This window comes from Pipistrellus hanaki, assembly GCF_964339955.1.
Source record: "Pipistrellus hanaki genome assembly, chromosome: 14".
NCBI lineage: Eukaryota > Metazoa > Chordata > Mammalia > Chiroptera > Vespertilionidae > Pipistrellus > Pipistrellus hanaki.
In genome coordinates, this window is record NC_140516.1 from 39,656,836 (window position 1) to 39,678,682 (window position 21,847).

The window sequence follows — 21,847 nt, forward strand, 5'->3', positions numbered from 1 at the left end:
ATCCACCTGTCTTTGCTGGAAGCTCCAGAGATCTTCCAGAACGGGAGCTGTGTTGCCCCAGAGCAGGAGTTGCAAACCATGGCTCAAAAGGGTTGTAAAAAGAAAAGGATATATGACAGAAACTCAATGTATGTAACATGCAAAACCTAGAATATTTACTCTCTGGTCCTTTACTCTGGAAAAATAGCTCTTAAAAAATGCATCAGGAGCACCTGTTAAAACAGATCGAATGGCTTCCTCTTCCAGGATTTCTAATTATGTGGGTCTGGGGCACAGCCTCAGAATTCAAATTTCTGGTAGTTTTCCAGTGATGATTCTACATACTACACTTGAAGGACCATTGCTCTAATGAGAAGGGCCTCCATTCTGCAGTCACAATACTGGCTGTAATTTAACTTTTTCCTCCATTAAAAAAAAATTAAAATGTAATCCATATAATATAAATTCATCCTATTAAAGTGTACAAATTAGTGATTTGTAGTAGACTCAACAAAGCTGTACAACCGTAATCATGATCTAATTCCAGAACTTTTTCATTACACCCAAAAGAAACTATGAATTAAGGCACTCCCCTCATTCTCCAGCCACAACCCTTCACAATCCCTAATCTATTTTGTCTCTAGTTTTGCCTGTTCTGGACATTTCATATAAATGGAATCACATAGTGTGTGGCCATCTGTATCTGGCTTCTTTCACTTAGTATAATGTTTTCAAAGTTCATGTTATAATGTAGAATTTGATTTTAGCTGATGTCAGAGCAGAAAGAAAAGGTCTGTGTCTGTGAGCTAGTTTTTTTAGGATAGAGATTTGACTTCAGCTTTGCCAACTCCCAAAGACAAACAGGGAAATCCTTACCAAAGCTCAGAAGCAGTTTGACACTGATGTTCTTTCAATAATCAACCACCTTTCCCTTCTCTTCCCAGTTTTGTAAGCCTCCTGGCATTCCTCCTCTCTTCACAGATGATTACTCTTCGGAAAAGTCTGGAGTATGTAGTGGCTACAGTTCAGAGGTACTCTGGAAAGCATTCAGACTGCATTTCAGCTCCATCTTGTAAGGCCTCTGCTTTCTTTCAGTTGGCTCTTGTCAGGGTGTGGAAATAAAGTTGGTAGAGTGACTAAAATGTCTTGGTGTGGGAAGTGCTAATCCAGACTAAGTGTTTGTCCTGTCCAGTAGCTCAGTTTGAGCTCTCAGGTAAAGGGAGAAAGGGAAGTTGGGACAAAATCCTGTCTGCCAAATTGAAGCCATTGGGGTTTCCCAATGATGAGAATACCTGACCTTTATATGGCCTCTGTAATTCTTTGATGCCAGGATTAAGACCCTCTATGAAAATAATTGGGCTCTTGCTTAGTACTCAATTTTTAAAAAAATTTACATAAATTTCCTTTTTCCTCTATTGACCTCTCTCCCCGGCTGCCCCTAACCCCCAGCACATATCCTCACCCCCACCCCCTGTCTGTGTCCATTGGTTATGCTCATATGTATGCATAAAAGTTCTGTGTTGATCTCTTATCCCCTCAACCCCCTTCTTCCCTCATAGGTTAGACTGTTCTATGCTTCTATGACTCTGGTTCTATTTTTGTTCATCAGTTATGTTGTTCATTATATTCCACAAATGAGTGAGATAATGTGATATTTATCTTTCTCTGACTGGCTTATTTTGCTTAGCATAATGCTGCCCAAGTCCATCATGCTGTTGCAAATGGTAAGAGTTCCTTCTTTTTTATAGGAGTAATATTCCATTGTGTAGCTGTACCAGTTTTTTTTTTTTTTTTTAATATTTCTTTATTGATTTCAGAGAGGAAGGGAGAGGGAGGGAGAGGTAGAAACATCAATGATCAGAATCATTGATTGGCTGCCTCTTGAACACCCCCTACTAGGGATTGAGCCCACAACCCGGGCATGTGCCCTTGGCCAGAATTGAACCTGGGACCTTCAGTCTGCAGGCCGACACTCTATCCACTGAACCAAACCAACTGGCTAGGGCAATGTACCATAGTTTTCTAATTCACTCATTTGCTGATGGGGCTTAGGCTGTTTCCCAATCTTAGCTATTATAAATTGTGCTGCTCTGAACATACGGTGCATATATCCTTTCTGATTGGTGTTTCTGGTTTCTACTAGGTCAAATGGAAGTTCCATTTTTAATTTTTTGAGGGAATGCCATACTGTTTTTCACAGTGGCTGCACCAGTCTGCATTCCCATCAGCAATGCAAGAGGATTCCTTTTTCTCCACATCCTTGCCAGCACTTGTTTGTTGACTTATTGATGATAGCCATTCTGACAGGTGTGAGATGGTACCTCCTTGTTGTTTTGATTTGCATCTCTTGTATGATTAGTGATTTTGAGCATATTTTCATGTCTCAGTACTCAATCTTTATTTATCCCCTATGGAGCTTGATTGTGGAGTAGATAAATTTCTAAGAAACTTGAAATGAAGAAAAATACTTGTCACCTTTTGCAGCACTTGGGAAAGCAGGAGCAACTATGGACATTCTTATATTGGGGCAAAACCTGTTTCCCACTTTGCCACCACTTAAGGCAAGAATGAACTCCCTGTGGGCTCAGAAATATTTCGGATTGGGCCAGGCTGTATAATGCTTTGAGAGGAAATTTACAGCCACAGGCAATTGGTTTCTCTGTCATGGGTCTTCATTTCACTTTACTACCACTGATTAAGTTCATAGTTGGGTCCTACAGGATATTGTAGGGATTTCTTAGGAAATGAGTAAGACTTGGTGTGCTGTATAAAAAGCTGCAAATTTGCTCCAGCTGGCTTGGTTCAGTGGCTAGAATGTCAGCCTTCGGACTGAAGGGTCCAAGGTTCAATTCCAGTCAAGGGCATGTACCTTGATTGCAGGCATATCCCCAGTACAGGAGGCAGCTGGTCGATGTTTCTCTCTCATCGATGTTTCTAACTCTCTATCCCTCTCCCTCTCTGTAAAAAATCAATAAAATATATATATTTAAAAATAAGTAAAAAGCTGCACATTTAGTAAGAGGGGTTCAGCCAGTCAGATGCAGATTAGATACACTGAGGGAGGAGTGTTATGTGAATCCAGAAGAAGAAAGGGGGGGGGGAACTAGGAGTTTGTATGTGTAACGTGTAAATGATGTTAAGTGTATTAGGTAACACAGCACCCTGAGGATCTCCTAAGTGTACAGTGTGAGCAGAATGTGTGGGTGGCAGTGGAGATAAAGAGAAGTATGCAGGAATCAGGACACAAGACCATATTAAGAAGTTTGGACTATATATCTTGTAGGTAGTTTATTTATTTTTTTAAATTTTTTTTTTTTGGGGGGGGACACTTTAATCCTCACCCAAGGATATTTTTTCATCGATTTTTACAGTGAATAGAAGGGAAGGGCCAGAGACAGAGAAACATCAATGTGAGAGAGACACATCGATTGTCTCCCTACAATCCGAGGTAGGCACCCTTGACCAGAATCAAACCCGGGACCCTTCAGTCCACTGGCTGATGCTCTATCCACTGAGGGAAAGCCATGAGACAAACACGGTGTTGTGTGTGTGTGTGTGTGTGTGTGTGTGGTGGTGGTGGGGTGGTGGTGGTGGTGAGGGGGTTATGAGGGTGGGGTGGGATAGTAGAGCACCCTGTTGTGTGTGGTGTGTGAAAGGAGACCATTTGTGTTTAGCCAGGAAGAGGAGAATATGGGTTAAAGCCTTTGGGGTGGACTTCAGAGCTATTTTTGTGGCAGAGTGACTAGAATTTTGCCTCAGGAACTTGTGGTGACGAAGCACTGTGCCTCAGCTAAAGGCACTGTCTCCTAGGAACTACAAGTTGCCCTATTGCTTGGCCAGTTTGAGACCAGCAGAGGGACCCTGGTACTGAGACTGTGCTTCAAGACAAAAAATATCAAACAATTTTTAGATTGCAGTTGTTATATTCTTTAGGAGCACCTGGCTACCTTCTTAAAAAAATAACATTTGCCAACACCACTGCGAATCATCATGCTCCTTCTCTTTCTTTGCTAAACTGTGGCAACCTAGTACTTCCGCCACACTCAAGATGGCTACATCCGAATGAGACTATCCGATACCACGCGTTCGAGGAGGCCCCGCCCCCCGACCGGAGCGACTCCTGACACTCCGCCTCCACACCGGCTGGCAGCACTCAAGATGGCCCAGCTTCCTCCTACTTTCCATTGGCTGGCTTCGCCGGTTTTCCGCCTCCGTGGGGCGGGACTTCAGTGTGGGGGGCGGGACTTCGGTTTGATCGACAGCCATTTGGACGAATGGACGGAGGGCACGAGCCAATGAGGCGCCGGTACCGGAGACCCTCCCCGGTGTTTGGGGGCGGGGTGTTTTGGCCGGGGTGGAGTAGTGCCGGAAGCGGGAGGGGTGGGGGGGAGAGTGAAACAGGAAAAGAAGGGAAGAAGGAAGAAGAGGGAAGAGGTGGAGAGGGAGGAGGAGGAGGGTGGTGGCGGCGCCGTGGCGGAGGAGCAGGAGCAGGAGGGGGATGGAGAGGAGAAGGCTCCTGGGTGGCATGGCGCTCCTGCTCCTCCAGGCGCTGCCCAGCCGCCTGTCAGCCGGGGCGGAACCCCCGCAGGTAAGGGGGAGGGGGCGTCCGGGCCCGGCGGGGAGCCCGGGGGTCGTTGAGGCCTGGGCTGGGGGAGGCTGGAGGCGGCCTCGCTGCTAGCTGGAGGGGGCTGAAGAGTGTGGCTGCCAAGAGTTGAGGGGTCCCCAGGGGGACACCTGGGCGCGGAGTGGACAGGACCTAAGGGGGCGTCGGTGTGCAGCTGAGGGACACCTGTTTTGGTTTCTGGGAGGTTGGCAGGGGCATGGTGCCAAGCGAGCGCGGGCCTCTGAGACGGCTGTTAGGTCAGGTGGGCTGGGATGCCTGTGACTGGGGAGTGGTGCCAAGCTGGGGCGTGTGGGGTGCATTCGTGTTCCCGGTGGAGCAAGTTCCAAGCAGCGGTGCCTCGTGTACGTCCGTGCGGGTGCAGGTCGGGCCCATGGGCTCCCGAGCTGGCCTGAGGGAGGAGCGGCTGGGAGGATATTTATCTCAGGCTGGAGCAGGGGCATGTTCTGAGGGCACCATTTTTAATAGTGCTGGAGTTAAGGGGTTGGAGGAAGGACTCTTGGAAGGCAGGTGGGATGAGGTTGGGGGTGGGGGGCGCACTTGAGATCTCAGAAGCTTTTGCTGTTAGGCTGGCCGGCCTGCGAGAGCCGGGCGCTGACGCTGATCTGGGCTAGCCTAAGGCTTTTGAGCAAACGGATGTGCCGATGCCAATAGGGGCAGCAAGTGGAGCACCCCGAGTGGAGCTTTTCTTGCTAGGTGGCTTGCTTTTTATTTAGGCAGAGAAGCTGGCTTGTATGGATTCCAGCTCCGGCTGGCATTTCGAAATCTTAATGGGAGCATTACTCGTAATGCCAAGTTGGGTGGGGTGCACCAGGGGTAATGACCCCTCCTTTCCTTGCGTTTGGCAAGGCTTTCCCATTCTGTTTTTTTTTCTTCTTCACTTTCCGTTCCCTTCCCTGTCTTTGCAGACAGACAGACACACACACACACACACACGCACACACACACACGATGGCAGAATCTATACAGCCTAGTACTTGAACCTTGCGTTGTGATCAAGAGTAGCAGCTGAGTCCCAGCAAAAAAATACTTATCTTTTCCCTTAGGAGTTCATGGGCTGCCTAGTTACATACTGTATGCATCTTTGTTTTGTCCATTAGTATTCTTTATTTTAAAGATAAAGTGAGGTGAAATTCACATTTAAAACCATTTGACCATTTTAAAGTGAAAAATCCAGTGGCATTCAGTATATTAACAAGGTTGTGCAACCACCACTCTATCTAGTTTCAAAACATCCCCAAAGAAACCCCCTTCCCATTAAGCAGTTCCCCCCTGTCCCCCACTTTCCCCATCCCAGGCGACCACCAATATGCTTTCTGTCTCTTACGTGTCCACCTATTCAGAATATTCCATATAAATGCAGTTCTACAGTGTGGCCTTTTGTGTCTGGGTTCTTCCCTTAGCACAACGTTTTCCAGATTCGTCTGTGTTGTAGCATGAACCAGTACTTAGTTATTTTTTATGGCTGTGTAATACTCCACTGTATGGCTATACCACAGTCTGCTTATTCATTTATCGATTGACGTGTCCTGTTTTTCCCCCCTTCAGAGTATATTTATGTATGTTAGAAATAACATGTGAATGTAACAGAGCTCACTTTCCGGGCCAGTATATTCCCTTTTCTAAGTCTGAACTCTTTCGTTTTAGGCTTTGTTGGGGCTCTTTATTTCCCCAGTTAAAATCAAACCAGCAGGAGAAATCAATTTTCTTTGTCCATTCGAAAAGTCACCACCATTTGGACTGGTAAAATTAAGTATAAATGCTGACAGAACAAAACATAGAACAAATTGTTGTTTTCCCTTTGCACCTGTCTACTTCTGTCTCTCTAAAAAGGGTGTTTCCACTTACCAGTGAAGAACTAGCCTTGCTAAAGGGTTGATTGAGGAATGTTGAGCCTCCGGAGGTGGGTGCCCAAGGTCTGTGGACTGCCTCGCTCTCTTGGAGGGGAGTGGTAGACCTCAGAGTCAGTGGTGGGAAACATCCCTTTCTTTAGCGGGAGGAAGGATGGCAAGTGGAGCTTCCTTACCATGTCATGCAAGCCTGGGAGAAAATGTGGGACAGGATCTCCAGTGTCATGTCCTAAGAGCAGTTTGTTGAGCACAGGCTATTTTCTTATCATGTCTCTGGCACTTCCAATACTTACTTTGGGGACAGGGTGGCTTTTGTACTTTGTTCCATTTGGATGGATGCACTGACCAGCAGCCATTATGTGGTTACAGTTCCTGCAGAGAAGGGAAGGTTTTTGGAATGAGTAGTCTCCCTCTTCCTGACCCCTTTCCTCCTCCTTCATACCCTGTCTCTTTGTCAGGGAATACTGTATATCTGTCGTGAGATTTGTGTTTTGAATCTTTAACTTTTGGAATGGGAGCTATTATATAATTATTAACTCGGAATCCACCACAGGTTAGCCAGTTTGGTTTTTGTTGGTTTTTGGTTTGTGGAAATCAGGAAAGAAAAAAATTCAGAGACCATTTTGGCACAGGACCTACTTCAGGTACGCACTGTCCTTATTTCAACAGGTGACTTTCAGCTAACCCTGAATTGAGGACTCTCCACACTCCTTGTTGAAATGGCTCTAATAAGTACAACTTTTTCCCCCCCTTATGTATTTAATATACGAAAAACATGATATTTAGGTGCTTCCCTCTTAATAGCTCTGAAAGGATTTCTTGCTATCCTGGCCCAGAAAAGTTCATTAGCTTAGCTCACTTCTGTGGTTAGGAACTTAGACTTAACTCACCTATAGGTTATTGCAATTCAGTTATGAGTCCTTGAATCCATAGAGAATAAAAAACAAAACAAACCCCCCCCCAAAAAAAAAAAAAAACCCAGTAAGGTCTCTAAATCGTAAGGCCTTGGCATTTGTCTCTTCCAGTTGAATTATGATTGAGATAACATAGATTTCTTTTTTATCTTTTTGATTGGGCTTAACCAGAAAAACCTGTGTATAGTATCTAAAATAAAGATTTAGTAAAGAAGTCTTTTTCCATGAAGTGACTCAACCAATGGCTTGAGATGCGGTCATTCCTTCTCCTCTGCCATGCTTAAATCTTTGAATTGGATGGGGGCCCTCGTCCCTGCAGTTTTCCCCCAGCTCTCAATGGAATACCCATTGGCCCCTAATTCCCTCCTTCACTCACCTACATTGCCCCAGTTTTCAGTCCAGAAGCCTTTCTTTCTTAAAAATGGCATTTCAGTACAATCACCAACACTCCTCGTAGAATAATGGGATAGGAGACTTCAGATTCAAATCCTCTTCCTTCATTTTTGAAGTCTGTTTTACACACCAAAGTGAACAATTGTTGAAAACCAATACCTTGAGTTTCTGTAAATCCCTTTAGTAGAATTCAGCAACATATACCGAAACGTCTACTCTGCAGCAGGCTATTATTATTGCTAGGCATTGGGAAGCCTCAAATAAGTAACAGATTCCCTGTCCTCAAGGAGCTGGTCATCTTGTGGGAAAGACAGATAGCACACACAATGATTTGTAATCCAGAGGGATCAATGAAGTGCAAAGGCCAGCGGGAGCAACTGGTTCTGCTAGGGCCAGGGGAAGGTGGGCATTAGGGAAGAGGCATTTGGATGAAGGATAGGTAGAATGTCTGTAGACCAGGAGAGGGGAGAAGCCCATTCCAGAGAGAAAATGGAGCATGCATGTGGAGGAGGCATCTTCCTATGGAGATGGACTCTTCCTATGTGGGTGTGAGAAGAGGCGTGTGAAAGTAGTGAGACTTGGAAAGTAGTTAGATGGTAAAGGAGGCCTTTGACCCATTCATTGATGCAGTGCTTATCCAGTAGAATGTTCTGTGATGTTGGAGGAAATGATCTTTCTGCACTGTTCATTTTGGTAGCCACCTACCCACGTGTGGCTCTTGCGTGTTTGAAAGGTGGCTAGGATAACTGAGGAACTGAGTGTTTAATGACATTTAGTTTTTTATATCAACTTTCTTGAGATATAATTAACATGTCAAAAGATTCATGCTTTTAAAGTGTACATAAAATGCCTTTTTATAAGTTACAGAGTTGTGTGACCATTACCACTATCTAATTTTAGGACAATTTCAATCACCCCGTAAAGAAGCCTCATAACCATTAGCAGTCTCTCTCCTTTTGACACCCTCCTCCCCCAGCCCCTGCCGACCGCTAATCTACTTTTATCTCTATGGATTTGCCTATTCTGGACAGTCCATATAAATGCAGTTATACACTTATGTGGTCTTTTATGACTGGCTTTCACTTAGCATAATGTTCTTAAGATTCATCAATGTTGACAGATCAGTTTATCATCACATATATCAGTATATTATTTCTTTTGTTAACATTCAGTTGTATGAATTATTTCTTTTCTTAACATTCAGTTGTATGAATATACCACATTTTATTTATTCATTCCTAAATTGACGGTCATTTAGGCTGTTTCCAGTTCTGGGTTATTATGAATAATGCTGTTGTGAACATGCATGTACAAGTTTTTGTGTAGACATATGTTTTCATTTCTCCTGGGTATGTATGGAATTGCTGGGTCATATGGTAACTCTATATGTAATCTTTTGAAGAACTGCCAAACTGTTTTTCCAAAGTGGTATGATACTTATTTTAATTAATTTAAATGAAATAGCTACATGTGGCTACTGACTACATATTAGACAATGCAAGTCTAACAGCTTTCCAATGAGGGCATGGGGTATAGTCTAACACAGTGGTGAGGTCATGAGCTCTGGAGGTAGCCCACCTGAGTTCCAAGCCTGACTCTTCTACTTAACTATCCTTTGAGCAAATTATCTAACCTCTTTGTGCCTTAGTTTCCCCATCTATAAAATGGGGGTAATAAGTAAATAAACCTAATGGGTTTGTCCTGAGGCGAAAAGACAATATATGGAAGGCTCTTGGAATATGTTTAATGGTTATTAAATATAATAATCATCACTTCTGTTAATATTGGTGGTCCTCAGCGTACATTGTAGCTGGTAAGTAATTATCAACTCCGAAACTAAGTTGGGAAACTGAGATTCGAAAGTGACTTCCTTGACTCTATACCATCACTTGAGTTTAGGTTTGTCCCTGTTGTCTTTTAGCTCTGTAGGTCACTTTCCATGGTGAATCTATGTGTTCAGAGTAGTGGTTCTCAGTTAGGGACAGTTTTGCTGCTTCCAGAGGACATTAGTCAGTGTCTGGAAACATTTCTGGTGTGTTACAGTTTGGGAGTGCTACTGGCATCTGGTGAGTGAAGGCCAGTGATGCTGCTTAACATTCTACAATGCTCAGGATGGTCCCTCTCCACGAAGAATTGTCTTTGTTGTGAGTAGGGCCAAGGTTGAGAAACTCTGGTATCTTACCAGATCCTACTTAGTTACCACAGGGTTCGAGGTCAGCTTTCCTACAAAGAGAGAGCATAGCATTGTGAAGTGTATGAAATACCCTCTGACAACACATTTTAGGTGGGATAACTTAAAGCTTTCAATCCTGATTCTTGATTACACTCAGATTTGTTGACATGTCAGTCCTACTTTGTCAGCCAACATCAGACATTTTGAAAAAAGCATATTTTTTTTAGTCTGTGGTTTAGAAAGCAGGTGAGCCCTCCCTTAGTCACCCAGTCTTGAACTTTCTTTTCCCTTGCTTTGGGCTGCCTTTGTGGTTTTTTTGAAGAACATGTTTGTTTTCGCCCCAGTGAAGCTGATGGCCAGTTACTTTCTTTTCTCAGTGTCCTCCATGGCCCTAATCGGAACTGAGTCATGTTCTTAGCACTTTTTCCTCTCCCGCTTCCAAGTCTTGGCTCTACCCTCACGTCCAGCCTCACGGACGTTTGCTTGTTCTCATACACGCTCAGCCTGCAGAAACTATTAGGTGTTTTCAGGGTCACCAGGAGGAAAGCCGACTCCTTCACGTCAGGAAGGCCGTGACTAGAGGAGAGCCTTCTCCTGCAGGCCTCAGGATACAGCTCATTGTGGATGTTGGGCACCAGCCAGCAACTCTTATAAATACTGTGGCCACTTTACATGGCTTTGGGTACAAAATTCCAACTGCCTTTGGAATTCCTGGCCATCCCTATGCCCTAGAGGGCCTCTTTCCCGTCGTAAATTGTTAGGAATAACCCTGGAGAAACCATCGGGACCCAGGTGGGTTTATTTCTTACCCTGCAACCCAGTTGTGGGCACTGCCAGGACCACCTATCCGTCTGAGCAGTCACTGAGTGACAGGGCGCTGTGACCTGTCTCCTTAGTGGCATACAACAGGCAGGCTGATGTCTGGCTGTGGGCACCTCCCTTTTGGACCATCCTTTGTGTTTCCACTAGGTGGAGCAAAGTCTGTCCAAAAAAAACTGCTTGCAATGTGGAAACCACAAACAAAGACATACAAATAAATAGAGAACATTGCAATCTGGGAAATAAGGAGAGGGAAGGAAACATATCTCATCCTATTGAATTCTACGGCTTGTTGATACAATCCTGGGCTTTCCCAGGGTGGGAATTAAAGTAGGTCATTCTCCCAGACTTGTAGATCGCCAGTCTTGCATGGGATGCTCTTACTTACTCAGCTACATTCCCATGGCCTGGATTTATTTACTTTTGGTTTCCTTCCTTCCCTACTTTCCTCTGTGGGAAAGCGGGTGAGCTATGTACATATCTTCTGTTTCTAGTGCCATCATCTCCCTCAGAGGGCCATAGCTAAGTTTTGATTCATGATTTTAGATGTTTTAAAGAATTTAATTTAAACTTGTTTTGAAAGAGGTAAAAGTGAGCGAAAGACGATGCAAGGATATTTGTGGCTGGGAAGGGTGTGGGACCTAGAGTCAAGTTATAAAAACATGTCTGTTTTTATTTTTAAGTGTCAAGCAAGACAGATCTTATGTCATAACACTGTTTCATTAAACATTCTTGCAGATCAGAGGCATCTGTTCATGGCGAAAGTATTCATGTTTTTCATAATTCTACATGCTTTTTTTGTTCACCCTTTCCTAAATTATGTTCCTCACCTGAAATCGGCAGTTTCACTCCCTTTGTATTAAAAATCAATCTAGCATAGAAACAACAACAAAAAACTGCACAGCTTCATTTATTGCCCGGCCGTCGTGGCTCAGTGGGAGGGCATCGACCTATGAACCAAGAAGTCACAGTTTGATTCCCATCAGGGCACATGCCCGGGTTGTGGGCTCCATCCCCAGTGTGGGGCGTGTAGGAGGCAGCTGGTTAATGATTCTCTGTCATCATTGATGCTTCTTTCTCTCCTCCCTTCCTCTCTGAAATCAATAAACATATATTTAAAAATAAAGTAAAACAAAAATAGAACTCCATAGCTTCATTTATTGGTCAGAACTTATTATTTTGCCTTTAGTGGCTTTTTTTTGGGTGAGAAAGTTAATATTTGGCTTTTTACACTGGGATGTTGGAGCATTGTAGCTTTTTAGTAGTTGAATAGTGTTTGAGTTCAATAGTGTGAGAAGTTCATCATCCTGTGTAGTTTTTTCTTATTTCTTTAAATATATATATGTATATGTATATCCAACTTCCTGACTGGGAATTGAACCATGACCTCCTGGTTCATAGGTCGATGCTCAACCACTGAGCCACACCAGCCAGGCTCACATCAGTTTTTAATTACACAAAAGTAACACATGATCCTAACAATGTTAAATTATCTAGAAATACAACAGTGTTTAGAGTAAAAGGTGAAAGTCTGTGGTTTGGTGTGTATTGTTGGTGGTTTTTGTGCTTATGCTGTCAATTTATAAATATACAGGGTGGACAAAGGTAGGATTACAGTTGTGAGTACACGAAACACAGTATATTTTGTGTTATTATTTATTATTATTATTGTATTATTTGTATTATAACTGTAAACCTACTTTTGCCCAAACCCTTTAGTAATAAATTCACATATATACATTTATTTATATATACACATATGTGTATATGTGTATGTATATATATATATATTTTTCTATAAATAAATGTAAAGTTGGTGGTATGTGTAGGGTTCTTTATTGTCTTTCATTTTTTAAAACAAAAATGGGGTAATTTATAACATGAACTTTTTAAAACCTGAATATATTGCGTTATATCTCTGATTTTTAAAAAAATTTAAACATTTAAAAAATTATATCCACTTTTTTTTGTTTCTTTTTAATCCTCACCTGAAGGTATTTTTCCCATTGATTTTTTTTTCTTTTTCTTCTTATAGAGAGAATGGAGGGTAGGGGGGGAGAGAGGCAGAGGCGGGGAGAGAGAGATGAGAAGAGAGGAGAAAAGAGAAGAGAGAAAAAAAGAGAAGAGAAACATCTATGTGAGAGGGACATATTGATTGGGATCAAGCCTAGGGAATTGAACCCATGACCCTTCGGTCTGCTGAGCCAAACCGGCCAGTGCATCTCTAATGTTTTTTAAATGCCTGTATGTTATTGTATTAGACCTTTATTTATTTAATCACTCCTTTATAGATACATGCATTGTGTCCAAGTTTTTGCTAGGTAAACATTGTTGTACTTAATTTCTTTCTGTAGTTGTGCTAGATCCCTAGAAGTGGCATTGGGGATGGTGAAGTTATGGGATAGGAAATTTGGGTTCAGTAGTGCCAAGTTGCTCTCCACAGTGGTTCTTTCATTTTCCCTTCCCTTTATTAGGGTATGCAAGAGCTCATTTCCCCAAAGTGTAAGCAACATTTTTTTTTTACCTGTGTCCTGTGAATATCCTTGAAGAGGTTCCTTCTGATTGTCAACATGAGCACTTGGGGAACATTTCACTTTACTTGTTCAAAAGTTCAGTCCTTTCCCCGTCTGCAAGCCCATTGTTCCATTTGCTGAGGAGGAGGATTCACCTAAGGACAGGGAGCCTGTGGCTGGAGAAGTAGAAATGCCTGCCGGGTTTGTAGTCCTCTGGAAAGTGTCAGGCAGGTGCCCTGGAGCAAAATGTCGCCCAGTTGCTATGTAACACACGTCTAATTGCATGCCTGCCCAAACAACCACCTATTTGTGATGATCATCCCAGGATAAGGGACCCTTGGATGTAACATTGCTGAGAGTACAGACTCTGTCTGGAGCCACACTCCCTCCCTATAATCTTGGACTAGTTCGTTAACTCAGTTTTCTCATCTGCATAATGGGATGATAACACCTAGCTTATAAGGTTATGGTGAGGATACATTGAATTAATACTTACAAAGCACTTAGAAATTAGTAAATGCTAATCTCCCTTATTGTTATGTTTGGGGAACCTTTTAAAAAAATATTTTATTGATTTTTTTACAGAGGGGAAAGGAGAGGGATAGAGAGTTAGAAACATCGATGAGAGAGAATCGATTAGCTGCCTCCTGCAAATCCCCCTCTAGGGATGTGCCCGCAGGTACATGCCCTTGACCGGAATCGAACCCCTTCAGTCCGCAGGCTGACGCTCTATCCACTGAGCCAAACCGGTTTCGGCATGTTTGGGGAACCTTTAAGGCTTCCCTATTTCTTGACTGACCCAAGACCCGTTTCCAGTGGAGGAATTTAGGAATATATTTTGGTTAACCCCTAGTCCAAAAGACATGCGCGTTACTTTCCATAGCATCCGATGAGAGGTGTTTTTCCAGCTATTGTTTTCTAATAAAGAACGAAACTGTAGAGCAGGTAAGTTAGAATATGTACTATTATTCTGATCTGTCCATCATTGTTGTTCTCTTGAGTAGAGAAGAGAGTGGAGGGTTACCACCAGCAAGGAAGTGTGATGTCTCGAGAGTGGGAGTTCTGGTTCATCGTCCGTTCTGACCACAGTGCTAGACCACACGCAGAACTCGGTGTACTGTACTGAGGTGAGGCGCTCTCTGGGGCTGTTTGACATCTGACCCAACCTCCATTTGGTACATCCTGTCATCCTGTTCTGAGGTAAAAATGGTTTTTGAGGCCGTTTTTTGTTGTTGTTGTTGTTAAGCTTTTTGAGATATAATTTAGATACCATAAAAACCATCCTTTTAGATTGTACAATTCAGTGGTTTTAGTAAATGGAATCATACACCATGTGGTATTTTGTGACTGGCTGATTTCACTTAGCATAATATTTTTGCAAGGTGCATCCATGCTGTAGCATGTGTATTTCATTTCTTTTTATGGCCGATTACTATTCCATTGTATGGGTGTAACACACCATTTATCTCTTCATCAGTTGATGGACTGTCGCATCCTGCACTCCCTCTACTGGGAATCGAGCTTGCAACTGGGACATGTGTCCTGACGGGAATCGAACCGGCCACCTCTTAGTACATGGGATAGTACATGGGACATTGCTCAGCCAACTGAGACACACCAGCCAGAGCTATGTTTATCCTTTTGTTTGTTTGTTTAATATATTTTTATTAATTTCAGAAAGGAAGGGAGAGAGAGAGAGAGATAGAAACATCAGTGATGAGAGAGAATCATTGATTGGCTGCCTCCTGCACACCCCCTACTTGGGATCAAGCTGCAACCTGGAATATGCCCTAGACCGAATCGAACCCTGGACCCTTCAGTCCACAGGCCCACACTCTATCCACTGAGCCAAATCAGCTAGGGCGATCTATGTTTAACTTTTGAGGAACTGCCAGATTATTTTCCATAGCAGCTGTACCATTTTATATCTCCACTAGCAATGTATGAAGGTTTCAATTTCTCCACATCCTTTTTATTTGTCTGTCTTTTATATCGTAACCAACCCAGTGTATGTGAGGTAGTACCTCACTCTGGTTTTGATTTGCATTTTCAATAACTAGTGATTGGACAGCTTTTCATATTTTTATTGGCCATTTGTATATATTCTTTGGGGAAAAAATCTATTTGATTTTTGGCCTGTTTTAAAGTTCCTTATCTAAAGAGAAAGGTGTCAGCCCAGGGGGAGATTTTCCTTTCAACTAGATTTAAGGCTCTGGCCATGTTACCACCTGTTCTCTGGAGGCTAGGCCAGCTGCCTTACCTTTCTGAGCTTTCATTACTTCTCTCACACTGTCCAAAGAGTGCCTGAGGCAGCCATTATCTGCAGTAAGAGGCCCATGTGGTTAAAGAAGTTGCTGTCTCTTTTGGAGATTCACCATGACCCTGCTTTACAGTGAAGCCACTGGAGAATCCTACAGTTAAGCCTAATGAGTCCTTTGTCAGATAAATGATTTGCAAATATTTCCTCCCTTTCATTTTTTATGTTGTTTTTTTCTCTCTTCACTTTCTTGATGGTATCCTTTGAAGCATAACTTTTTAATTTTGACGATGTTCAGCTTACCTATTTTTTTCTTTTATCACTTGAGCTTTTCGTGCTCCACAACCTGGGCATGTGCCCTGACCGTAAATCAAACTGTGACCTCCTGGTTCATAGGTTGATGCTCAACCACTGGGCCACACCAGCTGGGCTCCTTAGTTCTTTTAATAAAAATAAAGAGAACCCATGTACCCATCACCAACTTCAGCAATTTTGTCATGGACAGTCTTGTTTTATCTATTTCCCCTTTCATTTTAGTTCATCTCAGTGAAATTATTTTGAAGCAAATCGTAGATTTCACATTATTTCAACCATAAATAGTTCCATTTGAATGTTTAAGAAATAAAAGCTTTCTGCTCTTCAAAATAAACACCATCCCATCCCATACCCTAAACATGGACAGTAATTTCTTACTGTTATAAGATAGGATCTTGCATGAAACCATTTAAATTAGATCCTGGGGTAAAAACTATTAAAAATTCAACTAATTATGACAGCTCTTCAGTTTTCATAAGTAATTAACCCTCACTAAGTATTCCGCTACTTAAAAAACGTTACTCCCCATCTCTGGCTGGTGGCTCAGTTGGTTGGAATATCATCCTGTACGTGGAAAGGTTACGAGTTCAATTTCCAGTCAGAGCATTTACCTAGGTTGTGAGTTTGATCCCTTGGGTTGGGGCTTGAGGGTGAGATGGTGTCTCTGGATAATGCGAACGGAGGTAATATAGGCTCAGAACAGTAAAGTAATTGGCCCAGGGTCGTCAGAATAGGTTGTCGTATGGCTGGCTGGTCTAGAATGCCAGGGCCCTGACGGAGTCTAGTTGAAAGGTAAATCTCCCCCTGAGGGTACTCACTGGGGCTCCCTGGGAAGACCTCTGTCCCCTAGATCGTACTTCTGGGTCATTCACACTTTCAGACCTTCAGTAGACTCCTCTGAGAAGTGGGGATTGTAATAGCTGTCTAGCTCTGTCATCAGCTGATGTAAGGAACAACTAAAATGGATATGAAAATAGTTTATAAACCTTGAGTTCTCTGCAAGAAAGATAATTTATTGTGTTTCTCATTGGTTAGTGCCACCTTTTCTGCGATTTCCCTCTTCTTACAACTTATGGGAGTGATAAACTGTGAATGTTTTCAACCATGAAATCTTAAGAACTGGCATAGATTTGGTTACCACATAGCCTAAGGAGAGAGGAGGTAATATTTGATTTACATAAGATCCAGGAAACGAGGGAAGGCATGGTGCTGGGAGCTGTGTTTCCAACTAGATCTTCCTAAGTTTCACAATCCTTTCTGCAGAAAAGGCAACTTCTGGGTGTTGCTTATGGAGTTATCTGGTGAATGGGACACAAAACCAGGAGCAGCTTTGTCCCACTCGCGTAATTAAAAAAAAAAATGTTGGGGGTGTAGATCAAGTCTCTTGAAGACGGGACCTTTGCTTTTGAGATGGCCTGAGTACTTTAAATCCCTCAGCTGCGAAATTAGAGACGTACAGATAATGAGATCCATAGAGGGTTTCCCAGTAGTAGCATCAAACCTTGGAGTAATATCCAGGTGCTTTCTTCATCTCTTAGCTGTTTATCAGGTTTCTATGACCAGGAAAATGTTATCCACATTAATTGAGGATTTAGCTATATGAGCTTTTTAAAAAAAAATTATTGTATTGATTTTTTACAGGGAGGAAGGGAGAGAGATAGAGAGTTAGAAACATCGATGAGAGAGAAACATCAAACAGCTGTCTCCTGCACACCTCCTACTGGGGATGTGCCTGTAACCAAGGTACATGCCCTTGACTGGAATCGAACCCAGGACCTTTCAGTCAGTTCTCAGGCCGCTCTATTCAGTGAGCCAAATCAGTTAGGGCTGAGCTTCATTTTTACAAACTTATTTTTAGTCATGAAGTCTGTTCAACCATGTAATAATCTTTTATTGAGGGCTTATTTTGTGCAAGTATTGTGAGGGACACAGAAGTGAGAGTTATGGATCTTGCCCTTAAATTGCGTGAACTTAAAAGAGAACTAATCCCGAGAATAAATAACTTTGCTGAGTGTCTGAGCACAGAAAACAGGTAAGTGGATTTTTCTGTAAAAGCACAACAAGATGGTCTCTCACAATGCAAATGATTGCTCTTATGAGGGTCTGGTTAGAGGGACTGCTTCCAGGGATTCAGAGTCAAAAGTGCCTTTAATAAAATGACTTTCATTTTAGTTTTTTCTGTGTGCCTGCCACACTTTGCATTTACCTTCCCACCTAATGTAGACCACATCTCTCTTTGTTTTGCCCAAAGTTTAAAAGTGAAAGATGAAATCAGACGTATAGAGACCTGGAAGAATAATTTTCCTAATGGATTCCTCTTCCCAAGTTCTGAGTGTGTATCATGTAGTGTGAGTGACCTCTGACCCTCCTTATGTTGTTATTCCAATCTTTGGTTTAAAGAACAGTTCATTAAGAGACACGAAATGTGTCCGGGAACAGCCCTGAGCTTGGCTTGCTAATTTTCATATAATTCTTGGCTACTTGCCAGTTTGGTTGAGGTTGAACTGTTTCTAGGGCAGGAAAGATGAACCTTGTGTTTTGATTTGTTTTGTGTGTGTGTGTGTGGTTTTTTTTAATCCTCACCCGAGGATATTTTTCCATTGATTTTTAGAGAGTGTGGAAGAGGGAAGGAAAGTCAGAAATATCAATGTAAGAGAAACACATCATTTGGTTGCCTCCTGCACACATCCTGACTATGACCTGGACCGGGGAGGAGCCTGCAACTGAGGTACGTGTCCTTGACTGGAATGGAACCTGGGACCCTTCAGTCCGCAGGCTGATGCTTTATCCACCGAGCCAAACCAGCCAGGCCAAACCTTGCATTTTGGTATGAGGGTAGACAGGCTGCTGTTACGTTTGATAAAGCTAAATTTGCATATCCAGCAATAGCCCATTAACCATCAATGATGGCCCACTGCTGTCAGTGGTGAGTTTCAGAGACCCCTGTACTCTCTGGAGAGGGAAGCAATGTTCATCCATGAAAGTAATAAATATTTTGGAGTGATTGATTGTCAACACAAAAGGATTTTTTTTTATTTTTTGTTTTTTTGTTAGAGGATGAGAGAAGCAAGAGGCAGAAACCTTAGGAAGCAGTTGTAAAGTGGTTTCAGCTTCTGCTACTTTGATTTCTCCTTAAAAGACTGAGACTGTACATTGACCGAGTATCTTCCTTCCACCTCTCCCACTCCCATAGTATAACAAAGTCAGCTGAAAGATTTATCATATTTTAGTAGTAAATATAATTAAACAAGCAAAAAGAGAGCCCAAGATACTTAGTAAACCAGAAATTCCTGTCCTAGATATTTTTGGCCCTACTGTCATCATTCAAAAGAAAAAAATGTGCTGGTCAAAAGTACTCAGTAAAGACACACATTGTAGGCCTCTACAGTCTACCTCCAGCTGACCTTTATTTCTTCTTCCACCTTTCTCGGATGCTCCTTGTGTCCTTGTTTCCATGGTTTTGGCCATTGTTGGCCCTTCCTAGTGTGCTCATCTTCCCACCCAAACCCTACACCTTATTTTAGTACCCATCTCTTAAACCTTTTTTTGATCACTCTCAACACCCTCCCTAGTTCAAGCCCTTCTAGGACTTAATGTCTTTACTCCCCTCCAGTATTTATTAAGTGCCTATGTTTGTTTCTGCGTCTGCTATCTTTTCTTCCAAATTGGGCAAATAAACAAATCCTCCAGGGCAAGACTGATTCGTTTAGTAGTCCATCCTTCTCATTCCCATAATATATTCTGGATGACTGGATGTGACTGTGACATTCATAGGTGTTCAAGACATTTTGGAACCAAATATGTCTTGAAACACTGGTTCTACTGTCTACTAGGTGTGGGTCCTTGAATGATTTGCCCAACTTCATGTTTTTCATCTGTTAAATGTCACATATCAACATATGTTAGGATCCTCTCTCTCTGAAATACATCTTTTGGTGTTTAGCAAGTGATTATGTACTGCAGTTCAGAGTGTATGCCTAGGCTTCTTCCTGTGAAGACTCAATAGTGAGAGAGCATCCACAGGTTTTCGTGGAGACCGTGTAGAGGAATAAGCCCCGTGACTTATAAAGCTCCTCGTCCTCCTCAGAAACTAGGATTGGTGTGTTTTCTTGCCTGGGCAGGCTCGCCTTTGTTCAGCCCCAGGACACAGATAAGCTAGTATTCTTGGCTTCTGGCCGCTAACTGATCCTTAGCATTTCTCCTTGGCAAAGTTCTGAAAAAATCTTTGTTCTGAGTTTGGAATTCTTCCCATGGAATTCCCCAAAATAATGACTGCAGGATCCTTTTACTGAGGTTCATGCCGTGAAGGTACTTGGTTTGACTCATGGTGGCACTCACCTTGCTTTGGGTTTGCGTTAGTATTCCAGTCTGTTGTGTGTGTTTTTTGTGAGAACTCTAAAACATTTAAGTGTACCTATGCCAACCTGAGGAAAAAAAGGTCTCTTATCTTAGATGTTCTGTGTCTGCCTAGCAGCCTCTAATCAAAGCTCCTGGAAATAAAATGGCCTTAGATCTGGACATTATCTCTTACCCCAGAGCCTGGAAGTTGCTGGCCTGTTCTGATAAAATTCTCTTTCTTAGGATTTCTTTACTTCAAAATTAGAATTCCCCTTCAGCTTCAGCCATCCAGATGACTTTCGTGTGGGAACAGGTCACCAGGTTACCTGAGATCCAAGGCATGGGAAGGTCTTCCACACTAGCTTGCTCCTTGTCTGGGGCCCAGCTGTGTGCTGGGAACAAATGAGAACCTTATGGCTTCCCCAGTCATTTTCCTCATAGAACCCTGGCTCCACATTCCTGAACACCCCTGTCAGATCCAGTCTGAGTGGCTGTCTTTTAAACAAACAGGGTGCTGGGGCACTGACTGGGGACAATGTTCAGCTGACCCTTAATCTATTTTTATTAGTAACTTCCGATCTAATATTATTATTATTTTTAAAAAATATATTTTATTGATTTTTTTACAGAGAGGAAGAGAGAGGGATAGAGAGTTAGAAACATCGATGAGAGAGAATCATCGATCAGCTGCCTCTTGCACACCCCCTACTGGGTATATGCCCGCAACCAAGGTACATGCCCTTGACCGGAATCGAACCTGGGACCTTTCAGTCCTCAGACCGACACTTTATCCACTGAGCCAAACTGGTTTGGGCCCGATCTAATATTATTAATATTAGAGTAAAGGAAAGAGTCTTTGGAGTAAGAGACTTCATTGAAATTCTTGCTCTCCTACTACTAGCTTTGTGACTTTGGGCAAGGTCTCACTTGTCTCAGTTTCTGCAAGTGAACAATAGGGTTCATGCTACCTGTGCTGTGGGGGAGCTGTGGCATTGTGAGCTGTTGGTTAAATGGAGTTCCTAGCACAGAGTCTCGCTGATTGTCAGTGCTGAACAAATAACTAACTTTCCCAACCTCTGTCCCAGAACTATCAATAAAAACTACAAATACATAGGCTGCCAAGGAAAATGTTGCCAAAAGATTCTTAAATCAACCACAGTGAAAGAATGAATGCCAGCTGGCCATGAACATATATACTGTTGTAGTATGTTTTCTTAAATAATAATCAGGATACAAAGGCTTTTAGCATTACTGTCTTTGGGATTCTGTGAACTGGGACGGAGGGGGCTGGTCAGTAGAAAGATGTCTCAGACACTGCTTGAGGCCATAAACAGCTGTTTAACTGCAGCATTTTGACAACATAAGCCTGCTTAATTCTGGTTTAGTTCCCTTTTTTAAAATTGAAGAATTCATCGTTGAATTTAATTCTGCATTATCAGACAGATGACTACAACAATTATATGACGAAGGATTGGACTTACCTTTGATCCACCATGTATGAACCTGGATCACTTACACACAAAAAACCCTTTTTTTCCATACTAGCAGAAATTGCTAATGAACAGCTTGCCTCTTAAATCCCAAAGCTGACTACTTTGCCACTGGGCTGTGGTAATATTTCCAGGGCATGGCAAGAAATGAAGCTGCTTTCCTTGGAATGCCTGCATTTACCAAC

General features: G+C 42.6%; 1 protein-coding gene across 1 annotated transcript in view; it reads left to right on the forward strand.

Annotated features, from left to right (window-relative positions):
* Nucleotides 1-4,367: 4,367 nt before the first annotated feature.
* WBP1L (WW domain binding protein 1 like) overlaps nt 4,368-21,847 on the forward strand; it is a 53,796-nt gene continuing 36,316 nt past the window's right edge. The window contains exon 1 of the mRNA XM_084903881.1: nt 4,368-4,567. Coding sequence (XP_084760007.1) covers nt 4,478-4,567 — 90 coding nt within the window. The 5' untranslated portion in view covers nt 4,368-4,477. The remainder of the gene's footprint in view (nt 4,568-21,847) is intronic.